Raw genomic sequence first — 20,597 nt, 5'->3', positions numbered from 1 at the left:
AGCCTGCTGAACATTTCGTATGGCAGTGTGTTCTTTCCATTGTTCACGAACATCTTGGCTTTCGTAAAAGTGTCAAAGAAGGGTCTCACGCCTGCTCACCGATGTTCACAAGGGACAACGCTTCCAATCGTCACTGGCATTTTTGGAACGGTATATTGTGGACGGCAACGAGTTTCTGCGGAGAATCATCATAGGGGACGACACGTGGGTCTACCACTTCACCCCCGAATCAACGAAAACATCGATGGAATGGGTGCACACCACACCACCGCCATGATGAAGAAAATGAATGAAATGGTGGAATGAAGAAAGTGAGAGGAAACGGGAGAACCCCGACAAAACTCACGCATACGGTGTTTGTCCACCACAGAGTTCACTTGGCGCGAGCTGGGATCCAACCAAGGACCTCATGCACCAAAAGTGAACGCTCTACTACTGAGCCACTGCGGCCCCTACACGAATTTTATTAATTTAACTTTTAATTGTTTCCTGTGGATTGTTAGAAATGTTGCAATATTTGTGAAATATTTTCATCTCATTTAGTGTTTTCTGAGGATCACTTCGGAGGTCACGCATAGTTTTTCTTCTTTTTTTAACTATTGCTTGACTACCTTCATGAAGAGTGAATTCAAATAGTTTTCGTGTTATGTACCAAAAGTAAAGGAAGATACACTGTCGAATGTCAACGCTTCTCTGAGCATATCCTGGTAATTTGATAGATAAATTAACTTACTCAAATTACTCGCGGATAGTATTTCATTAGAGAATCAATTTGTGAACATGAGTGTTTCCACTGTCAAATTTTACAGACCGGTACGTGCCTTTCTGGGCACCCCACTAATGCAACTAACCCTGTAAAACAGGTAGCTGCAAAGAAATATGATCCTTAAATCTAGCGTTATATTTAAAATCTATGTACTTCGTGGAATCCACAGGAAAAACTGAAAAGTAAAACTACATTGAAAAGGCAAATAATTGGGGAAACAAAGATGAGTAATTAAGATGAACAAACATTTATGAAACAAAGAGATGAACTTAGATCTATAATTATTTTCAGGTTAATCAATATATACCCTAATCAGCCAATGATACCAAATTAATTTGAACGATGTAGTCTTATGAGAAGCTGAGGAGTAAAAAGAAAAGGAAATTATTCCTGCCTTAAAACCTATTTCTGTTAGAATTCTGAACTATTTACTACTCCAAGGGACTGGATGGTGCAGTGGTTAACGCATCGGCACAGTATGCCGGAAGTCCCGGGTTCGAGTCTCGGTCCAACATTTTTTCATTGTTTGTGTGTTATAGAATTCGCACTTACAGCGGATCTGTGTAAAAAAGTTGTTTCCTTCTTTCCTTAGTATATATGAAATCACAACCGTCACAAAGTGCTCAGTATATGGAGTTGAGTTGATTTTGAGTTTAACGTCCCGTTCAGCAACGAGGCTATATGCGACGTGGACCTACTGATTAACGTGGAATTCGAACCACATGAACTCCCGCCGGGAATCGAACCCGGGCCTCCCACGCCAAAGGCGCGTACGCTAACCGCTTAGCCACGGAGGAGCTCTGCTCAGTATATGGACACAGGACTGTCCAGTCACAGCATGGACCCATTGTACAACCCACGTGGTCCGAGATGAAAGCACCGACCTCGACAGTGAGAGGCTGTTCTAAAAGCGGACTGGGTGGCGTAGTGATTAACGCGTCGGCACGGTATGCTGGAGCCCCGGTTCATTTAGTGAGTTTTTCAGTCTTTGGATGTTTTAGTCGAAACAAGTTCTTTACACAAAGGCTGGAAATTAAAAATACTTACCTGCATTAATACTAAATATATGAGAAGGCACCTAATAGAGTTTCAAAATATGCGTAAGTTTTCCTCTTCTTTCTATGCCATAAGTATGCATTCCTGACATTATGCAAGTTAATGAGTTTATTCAAAATTTAATCCTGATTACATTTTTCATAGCTTCCACTACCAAGGTCAGTCTCCATACTGTCAGGGTACAAGAACTCTACATGAGTACTTGTGCTTTACGTCACAAAAGAACTTGTACTTTGCACATGCAATGCAAATGTACTCAGGGCACTAAATTTTAGGTCTCAATCGAGCAGCAACATCAGAGAGTTTAGTAAAGGCCAAATGACTATCACCAACGGAAATTTCATGCCCTGATCTTTGTTTCTTCCTATCAACATATATTGAACAGATTGCTCGTCTCCGTGCTTAACGCCTGAAAACAGTCGAAGACTGGATAACGTTTCTCGGCTTCCTTACCCACCCTCCTTCATAAACTAAGTTTTCATCATCTTCGAAAATGTGGTACAGGTTCCAAAATCGGTGATATGGTTAGATATTATGAAAACAGCCGCTACTCTATTAATTTTAACCTGTGCAAGTAGAAATTACCAGAAACCTCTCAATTTGAGAATATTAATAATTAGGCTGTGGCTACCGAAACGTACATAAAGCTATGTGAATTTACTTCTCGAATTGAATTATAGAAATCACTGCAATCAGGTAACGCAAATTTAAATACAAGCTAATCAAAAAAGTTCTTGACGTTCTAGGCCAGTGATAAATAAAGAGATACAGTGGACAGTACGTACCTTTAGGTTTCGAAGTAATCTCTATCAGTATCCAACACTTCTTGCCAACGTTCCTGCAACTGCACAATACAACTCGGCGGTCGTGAATGCAAAGAAATCCGTAAGGGCATTTTGCGTATCTCCCTTATGCGAAGGGTCTCCCACGGAGGTGGTTGTTGAGGGAATGAAACAGGTTGTAATATGTTGCCGCAAGGTCCGGTGAATATGATGTATGGCACAGTGTCTCCCAGCCAAGTTGCTGAAAGCTCTCCCGGGTTCTCTTTGTCACATGTGGCCTGGCATTGTTGTGCAGAAACAGCATACTCCTGCAATTCACCAATGCCGGCTCCTTCTGCCGCAATGCATGTGCACCGTTTGCAACTACTGAGAGTACAAGTTAGCAGTGATGGTCTGACCACGTGGAAGGAGCTTGTAATGCACCGCTTGCCGAAACTTTTACCATACAAAGAGCATAACCTTCCGTGGGTGCAGAGGTGGTCTTGAGGCGTGAGGAGCAGAGTCTCGTGGCAACAACGAATGCCTGGTACGCTTGGAAGTGTCATAGAGGACGTGGAATCGCTTGGTAGGAACGTGCGTCATTTCGTCTCCTCTCTGTGAGCGCATAATTAACGGGACGGAAAAACTGCAAGAGCTTTTTGGTTACCTTGTAAAAATATTGTAGTTAGCAAAACCTCCTGAGTTAAGTTAAAATTGAAGCCTAACACAATTCTTAAACTTTAGTGCGAAAAGTCAGAAGTTACAACGATTATATTGAAATCGGACATAGTGACTGTGACTATGGATATGTATACAGTATGTTTCAGCTACAGATGCTATTTGAATTGGGGTACGCCTTCCAATTTATTGGTTACGAAATATAATTTTATTTATTTATTTATTTATTTATTATGTCTGAATGAATATGTACTTTTTCTTAGGAAAAGAGGAGTACCTATACTACTTCTCTTAACGCAATACTCTTTCAATGGTACACTGGAAATTAAAAACAAAATTAATGGGGGAATAAAATATATCGTGATCAGTTTTACATTAAACACTTCAATATTAGTGTGTGAACGAAAACTTACATTAACACTAATGCAACAAATCGACCGAAGCCAAATCATTCAATAAATCCAAATACGTAACAGATAGATCTTCGTAACAAGCCCTGTACAAACTGTAACTTATCTATATCTTTAATAAAATTTTTACAATTCCCTTACAGTCAAAACTTTGTTTTTTCTACATTTAAAAATAAATAAATAAAATTCTACATTAGAATAAGAGAGATCTGCAAATATTGACACAAATTTTGACCTTGAAAACATGAACAGTACATCTATTAAGTTACCTCTTGTGGCGCACGTTCCAAGAAAGACCCATCATCATCTTTCCCAAAACTTTCAGACTGTGTTTTCGGAGTGTTTGGCTTGGAACCCCACGAAAGTTGATCGCCCTTTCCTGTAAATCGTGATAGATCCTCCCAAGAAGTGGGCTTCTCTTTGGGAGGTAGCCCACTCCGTGCATAGTCATGATATGAATCACAACCTCGCTCCTTTCTTGGATCCTTCTCCATTATATCCACAGCCTCAATCTCCAATGGATCGTGCAGATCACGAAGATCTCTGGAACCACAAATTACAGGAGGTTGTAGATAGTCGCATCCATCAGCACGTTTGAATCTTCTACCAATACATTGACTTTCCTTTCTCGCTTCTGGAAAAAGAGGAGAAAACGAAATGTAAGGTGCAATTTGTTTGTTACAACTGCAACAGTATTGCCTGACACTTTTAGCTACGAAAGATATTAGCCTACATAAAACTGAAATGCAAGGAAATTTATTTATTTATTTATTATTTAAAATGGCGGAGTTAAGGCATAACCTTTTCTTCCACTCAACCATTTACACTTTTCTTTTACAGTCGTAACTCTTTTTTTTTTTTTATGACGTGAATAAAAATGATATACAGTTAGGCATGTTAAAGAGTTACCGACATACAGAACAATACAGAAAATAAAACATGAAAAATGAAAATGAAACTTATTACATACAAAATAAACACTAAAACAAATAAGAGACAATGCTAAAGACATGTTAAACTATACAAGGAGAAACAAAGATATCAATCTTGATTATATATAACATAAATTACATTCCTATGATTCACTATCTATAGATAAAATGATGCACCTACTTAAGTGATTGTGTATAATATATATCTTCATACACATGTATCAGAAGGGAAAAGAAAAGAAAACAAGAAGAAATAGAAAGAGAAAAAAACGAACGACTGCATGGTAACGTCAGGAATAGTTTCGTGTGTAACAACTTTTTTTTTTTTTTTTTAAACTTACTAAAGACCTTCATTAGAAAGATATTCTTTAAGCCGACGTTTAAAAATCAGATGGCCGTAGAAATACATACAGAACAAATACATTAAAAATCTGTTATAAATTATGATCAAACAGAAACATGTCAATATTTTACTGTGTTGTGAATATTTTAAAATTAACTCTGCCGTCAAAAAAAGAAGACCGTATCTGCAGATGTGGCTGAAACTGAGTTACTTTAAAGCTAATCATACGATCACGGGGAACTGACAGAAGTATAAAGCTATATCTATGCTCCTATGTACGCAGTCATCGGTACTAGCTACCGTATCAGTAAGTATGCGTCTTTTAGTTAGAAAGTTGCGATTTTCTGAAAACTAGGTTTTAAGCAGATAAGGTCTTTTGTCTTTGTACGCAGAACTCCAATAGCAATATGCAGAAATTTGTATGCTAGTAGACGTGATAAAGTCATGATTTCGTCAAAGAAAGTTTCAGTAATTTAGTGTTGTGAACAATACATAAAGAAAAGAAAAATATGTTTGTCGTCATCTGAGACAATGATTATAATGTGAATAATTATCACTTTTTTAAAATTTATTATTATCGAGATACATAAGTTTCATTTAAACAACGTACTAACTACGCCTTGACGCGTATTTACACACAAAATATTTTTTTATACACAAAAATAATTGCTGTTCAAACCTATTCCAGATACAGACATAGGTACTTCTGTACATCAAAATGGTAGTCTTTCTTCTTCTTTCTATCTTTATTTATTTACTTATTTATATATTCCTTACTTACTGTTCCTAACTTTTCCCATCATTTAGATGGATTTAGTTGAAGACCAACGAAAAGTGCTGAAGCTTCGTTATCGTTGGGAAAAGTGTAATACTAATAATTTCCTTGTTTGGTTTTATACGACACAAACTGCTCTGTGAATCACATGTTTTGACTTCTCAATATTTCGTTGTCAAATTATACAGTGTTATCGACATTTAATTAATTGTAAATCAGTACTAAAATGATAAGTAGTTTTACAGAATACTGGAAAAGATAATATAGTGCTAGGCTATCAAAACGGATCTCATACTGTACAATTCAACTTAACATGTCTTGAGAATTATGTTGTTTCGAAGTCGTGGACATAGCCAAGACTGTTATTTTATTTTATTTATTTATTTTCTTTTTTAATTTATCTATTCCATAAAAATGAAATTTATCTTTTTTGTCATCGAATCACGAGAAAACCGCTGAGCCGACTGGAATTATTTTTTGGGTACAGTTATCACGTATCTTGCTTTTATCATGTCAACTTAATTAAAATGTATATCCTGAGCGAAACAGGGGAGTGGAGTAAAAATTTATACAAAAAGTTGAGTATCTCACAAACAGCTCAAACTAGGAATATAAAATTCGGTGTGTAAACCCCTCATTGAAAATACGAGGGGAGTTGAAAAGTTCCTGGCATTGTTCCCTTTAAATTGAAGTCGACAAATAAAATTGTTCGCATATGAAAGCCTCATATCTTAATATGTAACTGTGTTAAAATCAGTCGAATCCTAATTGTACAACATCTGTCACTGCAGGCAGGAAGTTTCACGTCGTCGGAGCTGAGGACTGTTATGAAGTTCTTATGGCTCCAGGGAAAGTCTGCAAAGGAAATTCATATGGAGATGTGCCAAACTCTGTGGGAAAAATGTACTTTGTACAACTGTGTAAAAACCTGGATACCACGTTTTAAGATTAGCCATTTCACGGTGGAACATGAGCCCTGCAGCAGACACCCGTCAACCCAAAGAGACCAGCCATCACACGATGCTGCCCATGTGCTGATTCTTGAGGGCTGTCCAATATCCGCCAAAAAGATTGCCCAGATACTGGACTCTCCAGGGAGTGAGTTGGTTATATTATTACCGAAGTCCTAAACATGCGCAAGCTTTCTGCAAAGTGGGTACCAAAACTTTTGAGTACGGATCAAAAGAAGGAACGCGTCGAAGCACCCAACGCCACCTTCGACCGTTTTGAAAAGGCAAATAAATTTTTGACCGGACTAGTGACAGAGGATGAAACCTGGATCTACGAGGGTTGGAACTTAAATAGTGGCAACACTGCTGTGGAGACACTATGCAATGAAATGTACTAGTGGCGCTGATAGTGCACGTTGTTGAAATGCCTACATAACCTCCGAGCAAATAGACTCGCCCGTCCCACGTCACCGGTACTTGTGAGAGAGCCGTCTAACGTAAAGATGTCACTATGTTTTCGAAACAGGAACAACGGAGTTGGATCAAGATTGAATGTGCCAGAGGTCGTACTGCACGACAGTGTCACCAAGGGCTTCAAGAGGCGTGTGGGGAATCAGCATTGCTGTACAGAACAGTGGCACGGTGGGTAAAAGCCTTCAACGAAGGTCGGCAAACTGTGGCAGACATGCAACGGACAGGTCGTCCTAGCGTCTCTGAAGAAGAAGTGCAAGTTGTTGCCACGTTAGTGGACAGTGATCGACGCCTGACGATTTGTGAGCTCGCCCACGAAACCGGATTAGCGCATACGATTGTGCTTCGCATCCTGAAGGAACGCCTGGGCATGCGCAAAATTGCATCACGATGGATTCCGCATGAGTTGACGGAAATGAAGAAATGGATGTGTTACGACGCTGCTCAGACGCACTTGGAGCGCGAAGGCGAGGCTTTCTTACGCCGTATCGTAACACTGGATGAGACATGGGCCAGATCTTACGAGCCATCACTGAAACGCCAATCCAACGAATGGCGTCATTATGGGTCGCCGCGATAGTCGAAAGTGCGTCAGAGCCCATGTGGTGAAAGTTATGGTGATTCTCGTGTACGATTGTGATGGTGTTATTTTAACGCATTACGTTCCTCCAAGGAAGATCGTCAATGCCCTAATCCACTTTCCTGGGCGAGCTCATGAATCGTCAGGCGTCGATCACTGTCCACTAACGCGGCAACAGCTTGCACTTCTTCAGTGACGCTAGGACGACCTGCCCGATGCATGCCTGCCACAGTTTGCCGACCTTCGTTGAAGGCTTTTACCCACCATGTCACTGTTCTGTACGGCAATGCCGATTCCCCACACGCCTCTTTAAGCCCTTGATGACACTGTCGTGCTGTACGACTTTTGGCATATTCAATCTTGATCCAACTCCGTTGTTCCTGTTTCGAAAACATAGTGACAGCTTTACGTTAGACCGCTCGCTCACAAGTGACTGTGCTTCCCTCGCTTGTGCGCCTGGCGGTGACGTGGGACGGGCGAGTCTATTTGCTCGGAGGTTAAGTAGGTATGTCAACAACATGCGCTATCAGCGCCACTAGTACATTTCATTGCATAGTGTCTCCACAGCAGTGTTGTCACTATTTAAGTTTCAACCCTCGTATATTTATGATCCCGAAGCCAAGGATTAGTCAAAAGAATGGCGCCATAGTGATTCCACCCGCCCCAAAAAGTTCTGTACCCAGAAATCATCCAAAAAAGTCCTGGTATCGGTTTTCTGGGACAAAGATGGCATTATGATGGTAGACTACCTACCGAATGGCACTTCTATCACCGGAGAGTATTATGCTTATCTTTTAGACCAGCTGAAAGAGGCGATTAAGAGAAAAATGTGCTGAGTTCCGCGACTGCTTGAAAGAATTTTTCAGGAACCAGGATCAGAAGTGAGATGATAGTGTACGAAAGGAACAGTTGATGACAAAGGATTGTATTATTGTAGTGGTATATATACTTGCGGCATTACTGTAGTAATCATTGTGAAACGTTTCCTGTCTTTGCAGGAATAGGGTTTTATCCATGGCCTTCACCATCTCCAAATCCGTCCAAGTCGGGTTAATAAAGCAGTCATCCAGTTTTTGAGTGCAGAGGGATGTCAACTGGCTGAGAGGTGTTTCGTCGGATGAAGAATGCCGACAGAGATGCGTATGTATCGAAGACGACGGTTGTGGTTTGGACACGAATGTTTTGCACAGGTTGCACAACAAGGGATCTTCCATGTCCCGACTGGGCGCATGTTGTTGATACAGATCATAACCTTACTGTGGTGGATGAGTGTTCGCAATAGACGTTTGAGTATTCGTGCGACAGCATGAAACTGAATATGAGACATGGGACAACACAAAAATAGTTAAGGACCTGGGGTACCACAAAGTGTGAACAGAAAGGGTGCCAGGGATGCATACAGACACAAAAGCAGGAGCGCCTGGGCGAGTTTCTCCAACATTTGATGCGTTACCACACGCAGAATCTTTTTTTTTGCGTATTATGACAGAGGATCAATCATAGTGCCACTACCTTGAACCGAGTTCTAAATCCATCAATATGCAGTAGAAACACCCGTCGCCATCCTACCCCAAGAAGTCCAGGTTCTAGATGTCACTTGGTAACGTCATGTTGTCGGTTTCTCTTGACTTCAGAGAACTATTCCTGCTCGATTTCAAGCTACCAGGAGAGTATATCAATGAAACACGCTATTGTGATACTTGACCAATCTTCGGGAGGCAATCAAACGCAAGTGACCTTATATGCTAACATCAGGTGTAATCGTGTTACACAATAACGTCCGTCCTCATATTGCCAGATAGGTGCAGGACTTGTTCTGACGGTTCAAATGGGAATGCTGTGTCACCTACGCACAGCCTGGACCTATCAACCTACTATTTTCACGTGTTCGGTCCACTGAAGGAGGCCCTACAGGGTCGTCAGTTCCAGTGATACTGTGGTTCAGGATGCAGTCAGTCAGTGGTCCACCCAACAATTGACTAATTTCTACTTGGGCGGATTTCCCTGGTGCGTAGTGCATTGGCACAAATGCCCGAACATCTACAGGGACGACAGCAAATACTATGACGCAGTCACTATGTATACATGTTTCTCCAGTACACATCTGTTAACAATATACCTACTGATAATGGGTATATAAAGCTCCAAATGGGTTTCATTTGAACCCCCCCCCCCTTTACATATATAAACTACAACCTTAATGTTTGAGAGCACTGAGTTATTTCTGGAATAGGTTCGCATTGTGGATTCGCATTCATAATATTAGACTAAAATATTCTTTTTGATGTTATATATATTAAATATACTAAACGGTAACTAATTTCTATCAGCTACTGTTACACTGTCAAAATTTCGATGGATAAAGTTTATGGGCTAAACTTTGTTCCACTCAGATATTAATAGATCTTCGTAATCATGACCCGTAACCCTTAAATACAGTTATATTAAAACATCTCATACATATAAGCATTGATGGATAGAGTTTATGTTCATCTCAATATTTCATCTAGGAAATGGAATAAAGTCTACATTGTTGAGAATTTGAAATGATCTATTCTAGAATTCTCAGAGTTTTTACACTCAATTCATTCAATAACTAACATGCGACATGACATTAAGAATTTGTAAACCAGATTAAGTTATCATCTTTCTGTTTTATTATTCAACGACTACAAATGAGAATGAGTTTTATTATACACGCATTTCCGACTGGCACAGAATTCTTAAGAGAGAATTTTCTGATCTTCCTCTGAATTTAATATAGTAATATATCTACGGAATTACGATATACAATGATAATACGAGAGGTAGTATTGGTTTACCGACCTTCAATTTCCGCTGAAGCAGTTACACGCTTAGATTAACAAGAAAAATCTGACTTTCTTTTTAAGTGAACTTTCCATTCCATTTCCTGTGTATCAACCAATTAAAATTAACTCAGCATCAATTGAAAAAGTTTGTGTAAAAAAACTTTGAAAATATTCCCTTTATACTCTACCACCAAAGCATATCACCCATCTTCCCACATACCATTGGTATTTCCATCCCATTTCTTTATACAATTGTTTGAAGGAGCTCTTATATACACTATTGAAATGTCTTCATCCTCTTCTTCATCATCCCATGTTCTGTCGATATTACTGGCTGCCTTATGACTCAAGTTCGACAGGGGCGAATTTGCCTCTGACAGAATGTGTGCCTAAAGTAAAAAATAAAATAGAATTAGTTAAATTAGAATTTTAGTTATATGTATTGACGACGCAAATTCTCTATGAGAGTAGATGTAATTTTGTTCAATACTTCGACATCTTTATTAAACCTTAATTAATGAATGAATACTTTGGCCGAAAATCGTCAGCCTTGATCACAAAAGACAAGATACGGTTATTTTGAGCTTATCGGAGAGAAGTGAGCAATGAAGTTTTTAAAGCATGCAGTGTAAAAATTTTAATTCATATGAGCTCCGTTCGTCGACCCTGACGATTAGATATTCAGTGTCACAGACATGACAACAAATGACAATAGCTATAGTTAAAATACTGTTTAAAGATATGAAGAATAAGAAAACCATAACCCTGCACCAGCCTGGATTTTACATTTTTAAACTTATTACGAAATTAAAATGATATATGGATACCATTGTTGGATAAATTTACACAATACATATAAGCACAAAAGTTGGAAACTGAAAATCTACCGTCAAATTTCTCGAAGAGAGTTCATGTAAATTACAATTTTTAAACTGAAATTTTAAAGTGTTCATTCCCAGCTTATATCACCAAAACCTTTAAAACTAAGTCGTTCTATCTTCATAACAATTTTCTGTTGAAATGCTGAAGAAATCATGTTTACTCAACATACAGAGAACATAGTAAGGAAATATCGTCAGTTCAATTCAGTCGATGACATATTAACTTCAACCATGATCTTTATATAATAAATGTTATTTCATCTAAAATCAAAACACATTCCATGGTTTATATTTTTAGCACTGTCAAACACACAAAAATATTGTTACAAGCTATGGTAACGTTAATTATCCTGATATCTTGTGTAACTCTATACGTAGTGATGTATACACGCATTTTGGTTCCTACTTTATTCATTCCACCATTTTATTCATTTCTCATCATCACCGTCTCCTTTAGCCTAGCCGGCATAACTGTGGGATATATATATATATATATATATATATATATATATATATATAAGGTGGTGTAAAAATGGCGCCCATGGAGCACAGAGCATTACTCTACAGGCCAAAATAAAGCGAAAATGTTGTATGATGGTTTGCCCTCCGGGGCCTCCTTCAACCGCTACGGGGAATCAAAATTTCACAATGTGGCAACGTTACAATTACCTTGGAGCTATTAGCATTACTCTACGAATACAACAAGCAGTTAAATGGATTGCTACCCTAATAAGTGATGCTAGTGTCAATCAATATCGACTTTAGCAGCCATCTGGAAAGAATCGATATCACTTTTGATAGATTGGTAGATCTAATCTATGTTTCTTTATTTGCGACGTTGTCACATAGTGCAACTTGTATCTCCAGACAAGGACTCGAAAGGTATACAAATATATATATATATATATATATATATTTTGCTTTGACTTGTAAAATAATGCTCTGTGGTCCGTTGGCGCCATTTTTATAACACCCGATATAAATATATCTTAATTGTACTGTTAGATTTCTCGTTTTAATTCATTAACATCATAGTTTTCAGATCATATGTTCAAATCAATAACGCGAAACTCAGAAAATCCTGAACGTGCCGCATACCTATCGTTTCATGTATCGTTAAGAGCTTAGCTTTTTCAATCACACTTCTTAATACGCTTTACACAGCATTCCATCTATGTAAGCCCTTGCGTTTAGAAGTGTGAAAGTTACTGAAAGTAAACGACTGAATGATAATGACAACGCGGCAATTTCTTGTTTTCGTAACGCAAATAGGGTTCCCAAGGTTTTTGTAAACTGTTTTCCCTGTGTTCAATTTTTCCACTTTTTCCTATCTCCAGTAGTTCATTTACATACCTAAACTAAGGTTAGGACAGTAACTTCCTATAAAATGGTTCTGCCTAGGAAACATGAGTAACCGAATAGTTTACATTATATATATATATATATATATATATATATATACATATACAGGGTAGACAATTTATCTGGATAACGGAGATAAATCCGTGATAACGGAGTAACCAAAAGAATGAGAAAAACAAAATTTTGCACAAAGCAACTGTAGGAAGAGTGACATCATTTTACGTATTAAACAACACCATTCAGTGAACAGTGTTGCTATCCCAGTATAAGATTATATTTTTTCAAATGGCACTGCGTCAGATTATTACGTATTTCAAATCAACATGTTAAACGAAAACTTAAAATACCATACTCATTATTCAATGTTGCAAACTATGGATGTTATAATATCAGAAACATCCAAAATTTGGAGGCATCTATCACACATACAGCACAATGGAGATGGACAAGACAATGCACATCGAAAGTGCCTTAGCGTTGGATAGTGTGGTCATGGTATGACTTGTTTTGAATGAATAGCAACGAAGTTAAAAGGGCTTGAAAATTTGATTTTTTTTGAAAGGCTTTATTTCGAAAACATCCTTAGGAAAGTATCATATCTAATTACTTCTGTGGTTTGCAATTGGCAAACTAATCATTTTGCCGTTTACAGCATTTCGATATCTTAAACCGTTCCGGAGATATGATTAACGTTGATAAAGTTCGCAACACTGCTGAAAATGGCGTATTTCTGGGCAATATTTAAACTGATTGTTGTTTTCCTGCTAATTTATAGCATTGCAGGAATAACTTTTAGTAGGTGTAATTACAACAAGTCCTCGCAATTACATGATTTAAGCAGTGTTGCAGACTTCAGCAATGTTTATCATATCTCCGGAACGGTTTGAGATATTGAAGTGCCGTAAACGGAAAAATAATTTACACATCCAATGCAAACCACACAAACAACTAGAGATGGTATTTATCTAAGCATTTTTTAGAAATAAAACCTTTAAAAAAATTCAAATTTTCAAGTCCTTCTAACTTCTCTGCTATTCATTCAAAACAAATCATACCATAGTATTCATACGATCATAGTATTCAACGCTAAGGTACTTCCGATGTACATTGTCTTGTCCATCTCCGTTGTGCTGTGTGTGTGTGACAGAGGCTTCCAAACTTGGGATGCTTCTGATATTATAACATCCTTAGTTTAATACACTGAATAATAAATGTAATATTTTAAGTTTTCGTTTAACATGTTGATTTCAAATACGTTATAATCTGATGTAGTGCCATTTGAGGAAATATAAGTTTATACTGGGATGGCAACACTGCTCACTGGGAGGGGTTGTCTAATACGTAAAACGATGTCCCTCTCTTTATAACTGCTTCATACAAAGTTTCGCTTCTCTCAATCTTCTAGTTTCTCCGATATCACGGATATTCCAGATAAATTGTCCACTGCATACAGGGTGGTCCAAAAGAGTCAAAATACTAGAATAAAAGGCAATATTTTAAAAGAATTACAAAAGTAACACTGTAGGTTAGTAGCACAGGCGGGGAAAAACTTCTACGACACGTGATGTCGATGGCCGCCATCTTGAAATCCACCAATTCAAATTCACTTTCATTTTTTTAAATGGCAACCATGTTCTGATACATTGTTCTCGTCTTAAATTTTATCAGGAATTCAATGCTGTAAATGTTTTAGCTTTATCATTTACCACAACGAAGTTATGACTTTTTTTTTTGTTTTGTTTTGTTTTGTTTTCACAACGTCACTCATATATCATACAGTACGTTTCTCTCGAGTAAATGATGTGTTCGATGTGTTTTCCATTCCGTTGAACTATCAGTGTCATTCTTTTTCTCATTCACCCAAAAGCTTGCTCGAAGTGCTTTCAGGTAAGCTTGCACACGCGTCTGTTATGCGTCCCTTTAAATGTCTAATATCCCGATTTTTCATTGAATGCACAACGGACTTGCCAAAGATAAAAATCTAGAGGTGTGAGGTCAAGAGATCGTAGTGGCCACTTCGCAGCACCACGACTACCGATCCACGAGTCGGGAAACTGCAATCTAAATATTCACGAACACAATTTCAATAATGCGGAGTGGCACAATCGTGTTGGTAGAAGACAGGGTATGTCCCATCTTGCGTCAATTACCCGCTTCACTGGGCTAAAATAAGAAAAAATAGTGATATGTTCTGTTAGTCAGTCATATTTTAGAGGAACGCGACAGAAATAATAAAGAAAATATAATGGAAAATCAGAAAATAAAAAGTAATCTATAATTAAATATTAATATTGTCGGCTGAATCTGGATATAAACGGCATCGGAAGTTTCACTATTCATCTCTGCGACCCAAAGACTATAGATTCGACACTAATATCAGTCATCTTCGATCATTTTTAGGTACTTCTCATTCCCCAAGTTGCGGGATCGAATTTGAATTTAAACGGCATCGAAAGTGTTACTGTCCATCTCAGTGATCCTGAAAATTATGGATTCGACACTAATATTGATCATTTTCGAACATATATATATATATACCCATCTCCCTCCCCGAAGTTCTACCGTCAAAGTGAAATGATAAAAACTATCCCAGGCCCGAACCTCATCTATGTTCAAAATTTGAGAGATCGATCGGGTGGTTCAAGGGTTATTAAGTCACAAATATAGTCTCTTTCATTTATATATATATAGATTTATTTGAAATCGGGAGGATTTGACTGATATTTAAATGCATTTACTGTAAAGCAGGATCTGACACCGTCGTAATACCATTTGTTTCGGTCTCTGCGGAATTCCCTGAGTGGTGTCAAGTTAGTTTCAAAAGAGCATCTGAAAACCACGTGTCACAATTTTTTTGACTAAAAACCACAGACGTTATACAACGATGAGATTACAGTGTTGCCGAAGAAATGGCAGATGGTCATCGCAAAAAAAAAAAAAAAAAAAAAAAAAAAAAAAAAAAAAAAAAAAAAAAAAAGCATGTGTGGTTTCATAATGCTAAACTACAGCAAGTGTATTCTCAGTTTTTACCTCCAAAGGCTCAATGCATTTAGACAACTCTTTGTTTCAGACGTCAACTACCTATGTTTAGATCAAACCAAGACAATTTCAAAAGTACATCTGACTCCACGTTAAGGATGTTCCTGTATTTGTTTGTCGTACGTACGAGATAATAAAATATCTCATACTGATATGTAGTGCCGAATGTCAGCACATGTCTTACAGCTCTTTCGGAAATTACAGAATAAGTACCTTAGACTGGAACAAAAACTTTAGTAACGATAACAAAGGAAGCCAGAATTTTGATCTTCAAATTACAAGATAGCTCGACGAGTTGTTTTTCTTCGACAGAAAGATATCCATATTCCAAGACTAGAAAGGTATTTTCAACCGATCACTTTTGTTTTATTGTATTATTTATTTAAGATAAATCGGATAATACAGATGTAGTTGAGACGCCAGTAACCTCAAATGCTCAACAATTCTTTCAGCAACATGAAAAGAAAGACGTTGTTCAATGAGATCGCTCACCAGGAGACTTACAAAAGTGTCACTCACAGATTTGAATGAAACTTTGCACACTTGTAAAACATCGAAAAATAATCGACATGTATTTTTTTTTTTTTTTTAATTTCGGCAATGGTGCGGATTTAAGGGTGGAAACCACCCTTTGAACGTAAGGGGTGGTCTCCTAGCATAGACAGAAAACAATCATTTAATGTAGATGAAACCATATTGCCAAGGGGAGGAGTTAGGAGAGGTGATTCAGAATATGATAGCAAAATTACAAAATTCAAAATGACGGATCCAATATGGTGATTACAACTACTAAACGTCTTCTGGTTTAAAATGCTCTGCAGTTAGCCAAGAACAATTATAGTTGACACGGGTTACTGCGAGAAAGTTGCAGACCTATTTGAAACCCGTTTCTCTACTTATTTTAATGAGATTCTTGACTAAAGTGAGTCTCTGCATCTCTCACTGTTCGGGTTGCTTATTTCAAGTGTGCCCCCTCGCTTCTCACTATTCAGGGTGCTCTTTTAAAGTAAGTCCACTCGCCCCTCACTATTCAAAGTTATTTATAGTATATTTGAGTCCCGTATTAAACTTTGAAGAACGCAATAGGCGCTAAATCGGGAGAATGAGTTTAATTTTGATAATACAAATTATTCGTACTTTAACTCTGATGCCCTAAATTTTCGTCTTTACTTTCTTTACCGTCAAAATGGATTGTTGTATGTAATAGTGAGGCTGAAAGTAGGTTGAGTTGATTTTGAGGTTAACGTCCCTTTCAGCAGCGAGGCTATATGAGACGGGACCTATCGATTAACGTGAAATCCGTTAAATACATTTGAAGTAGAAACTAACTCTTATTTCCAATTACACGAATGTGAAGACAAAGACATTGATGAAGAATACAAGCGGAAGGCTATTGAGTATTGGAAATCGAAAAAAAAACGTAAATTAAAATTTGAAACAGTTAAAATAAGGTTTAACTTCGATTTACTTCACATATTGCCCGTGTTTCAAATCGATCTGCAACCTTTTCGCAATAACCCGTGCCAACTATAATTGTTCTTGGCTAACTGCAGAGCATTTCAAACCAGAAGACTTTTAGTAATTGTAATCACCATATTGGATCCGCCATTTTGAATTTTGCAATTTTGACGTCAGATTCTGAACTAGCTCTCCTACCCCCTGGCATTTTTTTCTTCTCCGTTAAAGGATTGTTTTCTCTCTATGCTTGGAGAACACCCCTAACGTTCAAACGGCGATTTCTACCCTTCAACCTGCACCACTGCCGAAATAAAAAAAATACGTATCGATTATTTTTCGATGTTCTACAAGTATGCAAAATTTCATTCAAATCAGTGAGTGACACTTCCGTAAGTCTCCTTGTCAGTGTGCTAAAGGAATCTTATTTTCCTTCCTCCAAACGGCTGCATTAGAAGTTAAACATCCTGATTGCACAGAGAAAAGTACAGAGCAAAAATGTACCTTGAAAGCTCAAGTTTCGCGAAATAAGCAAGAGACACGAATCACGTAAAACGTATAATTTATGAATAAATTCAAATTAGAGTTAATGATACTTCGTCACGAAGCTGAACCAATCGCGTCAGAATCTTACCCCCGAAACAGCCGGCAGATTTCTGAGTGTAATGATAACACTTCCTGATCATTTCCATTTCATTGCAAAGAACAAAAAATAAGAGGATGTTATATATATATATATATATATACAGGGTGACCGCGTGACTATGTTACAAAATTTAAGGGATGATTCCTGACACGGAAACAAGGAAAAAAGTTCAAATAAACTTTTGTCCAATGTACATAATTTCGGAGCTACAAGGTGCCGAAAGCGTGGGAAAATGACATTCAAAGCTCTATAGCTCGACTATGGTGAATGATAGAGCTAATGCGGCATGGTCACGTCAAAGACACCGAAGCTGCTGTATTTAAAAATGCTTAGGTCAAGATCGTACAGTTCGTGCACAAGGGATTCCCCAAAGGAGCGTAGGGATTCCCGGATAATCTGTCAAGAAAGATGGGTCGAAAAGTATACGGATGAATCGCTGTCCCAACTGCTAGCAATAATGCGTCTGTACTAAGTCGATATCTCGCACAAGCACGAAATGGCGAACAGTTTTATACGTGCCATGTGTGGTTGCATAACGCGCACTAAATAATAGTGGAAAATATGAAAGGAAAATGTGAATAAATTGGTACAAATGATAAATACATGATAGTACACTGTCCTGTTCATTGTACGTATAGACGCGTTTAATAAAGAGAATAATCATGAAACGTACTAAAATGTTGTACAAACATCACACTAACATTGTTTTCTTCCATGTAGTTTTGTCATTGAAAGCAAGTAAAACTAAGGGGAAAAACCGGGGGATATGGGTGCTTTCTTCCAGGCTGAAATCTTATTTTATTTGATGATACGAGCCGAGGATACTTTTTACGAGAGGGTGATTTTTCCGCCATCCCATGTTAATTTGACCACTGCCAGAGAACAACATTAAAATATCCGTTTCTTATCATTAGCCGTAATGTGCGTTACCCGAACATTGAAAAAGAACAAGGAAAAACAGTTTATCAGGACGTTTGTTTTAGTCGCTGCTTCCGATGTTTTGCAGGACTGATTCCGAGATTTTGTCTAGAATGCTTAACATGTCGTCATATTGTTATCGTTTGGAAGATATTTTGTTTTCACAGACGGTGTTATCACCTGAAGTACACCACAGTTTGCAGGTTCGATCACAAGCATTTGTTCTTCCTTCTGTCGTAGCAAACAATCGAAAGTAAGAAAAATATAAGACAACTCTACTAGAAGGCGTTGTGGAAGGTGGAAGGCAATTCTTCATGTGGTTTGTTCGTAGCGTACGAGTTCCTTAGTGCAGCTTGTGTTTGCTTGTTCGAATGTGAGATCAAATGGAGTATTCGATAGCAGAACTTGCTGACAAGATATTTGTATACGGTCAAGCAAATGGCAACAGTCGAGAAGCTGAAGCTAGAAGTTATATCGACTGAAGTATCCACAAAGAAGACATCCAGTCCATACTATGCTTGCCAGACTTTTTCAACGTTTACGAGGCACGGGAAATTTACAACCTCAATACTACGACCAAGGAAGACGAAGAACCACAAGGACTCCGGACTTTGAAGAACAAGTGCTTGATCGTTTCGCCCAAGATCCAACAGTAAGTACCCGGAAAGTAGCACGTGAAAGTGGGGTAGCACAAGATACTGTTGAAAAGTAGTACACGAGCCACAGTTACACCCCTATCATCCGCAGAGGGTTCAGGCTTTACGTCCAACTGACTTTCAACCTCGCGTTCGGTTTTGTGAGTGGTTTCTCCAACGCTCTGTAATTGATCCGCAATTTGCTTTCTACGTGCTTTTCACCGATGAAGCTTGTTTTACGAAAGACGGGATATTTAATAGTCACAATAGTCAGGTATGGGCAGACGAAAATCCTTATGCAATTGTGGAAAGGGGTCACCAAGACCGATTCGCCATAAATATGTGGGCGGGTATTATCAGTGATCAGATAATAGGTCCGTATTTACTACCACCACGATTAACTGCACCAGTGTATACGAGATTCCTGCGAGACATACTTCCAGAGTTATTAGAGAATGTCCCTCTCAGTATTCGTCAACGGATGTGGTTTCAACACGATGGCGCCCCAGCCCACTTTTCAGCTAGTGCTCGAGAGTATTTGAATCAAACGTTTCGTGACAAATGGATTAGAAGAGGCGGTCCTTGTAATTGGCCTGCACGTTCCCCCAATTGACGCCACTTAATTTTTTCTTGTGGGGTCATGTCAAAACACTTGTCTATGAAACGCCTATAGACACGGCAGAAGAACTATTGGCACGAATACTCGCTGCCTGTGATACTATAAGAACAGATCCTGGGTTGTTACAGCGGATGCGTCAGAACTTACTGCGACGCTGTAACGCCGGTGTTGAAGTAGAGGGACGCCATGTCCATAACCTATTGTAGGATAATTGGGAGATTTGTCTCGTTTACAGGTAATTGATGATGTTCTTGGCTGCATTCAATCCTGCTGTAAAATGTTGATTGAAGACATTATTCCCATTCTTGTCACTTTTGTTTTTAGGAAACAACCTCTTTTGCATTATGGCTGTTTCGCTCAGTTTTGTTTATTTGTTTTCAATGACAACAATACATGGAAGAAAACAATGTTAGTGTGATTTTTTACAACATTTTAGTACGTTTCATGACTATTACCTTTTATCAAAAGCGTCTGTTCAATGATATGACAGCGTAATATCATGTATTTACC

General features: G+C 38.2%; 1 protein-coding gene across 10 annotated transcripts in view; it reads right to left on the bottom strand.

The window, feature by feature from the left end:
- Nucleotides 1–20,597, bottom strand: part of LOC145674353 (uncharacterized) — a 67,208-nt gene that overhangs the window by 12,193 nt on the left and 34,418 nt on the right. For all 10 annotated transcript variants that reach the window (XM_081744293.1, XM_081744297.1, XM_081744302.1 and 7 more), the window contains 2 exons: nucleotides 10,753–10,921; nucleotides 3,941–4,305 (listed from right to left, as the gene is read on the bottom strand). In XM_081744293.1, the coding sequence (XP_081600419.1) occupies nucleotides 3,941–4,305; nucleotides 10,753–10,921 (534 nt within the window). The remainder of the gene's footprint in view (nucleotides 1–3,940; nucleotides 4,306–10,752; nucleotides 10,922–20,597) is intronic.

This window comes from Thermobia domestica, chromosome 17 (genome assembly GCF_964235325.1).
Source record: "Thermobia domestica chromosome 17, izTheDome1.hap1.1, whole genome shotgun sequence".
Lineage (NCBI taxonomy): Eukaryota > Metazoa > Arthropoda > Insecta > Zygentoma > Lepismatidae > Thermobia > Thermobia domestica.
The sequence above is the reverse complement of the archived record's forward strand: the minus strand, read 5'-3'. Positions and strand labels throughout refer to the sequence as shown.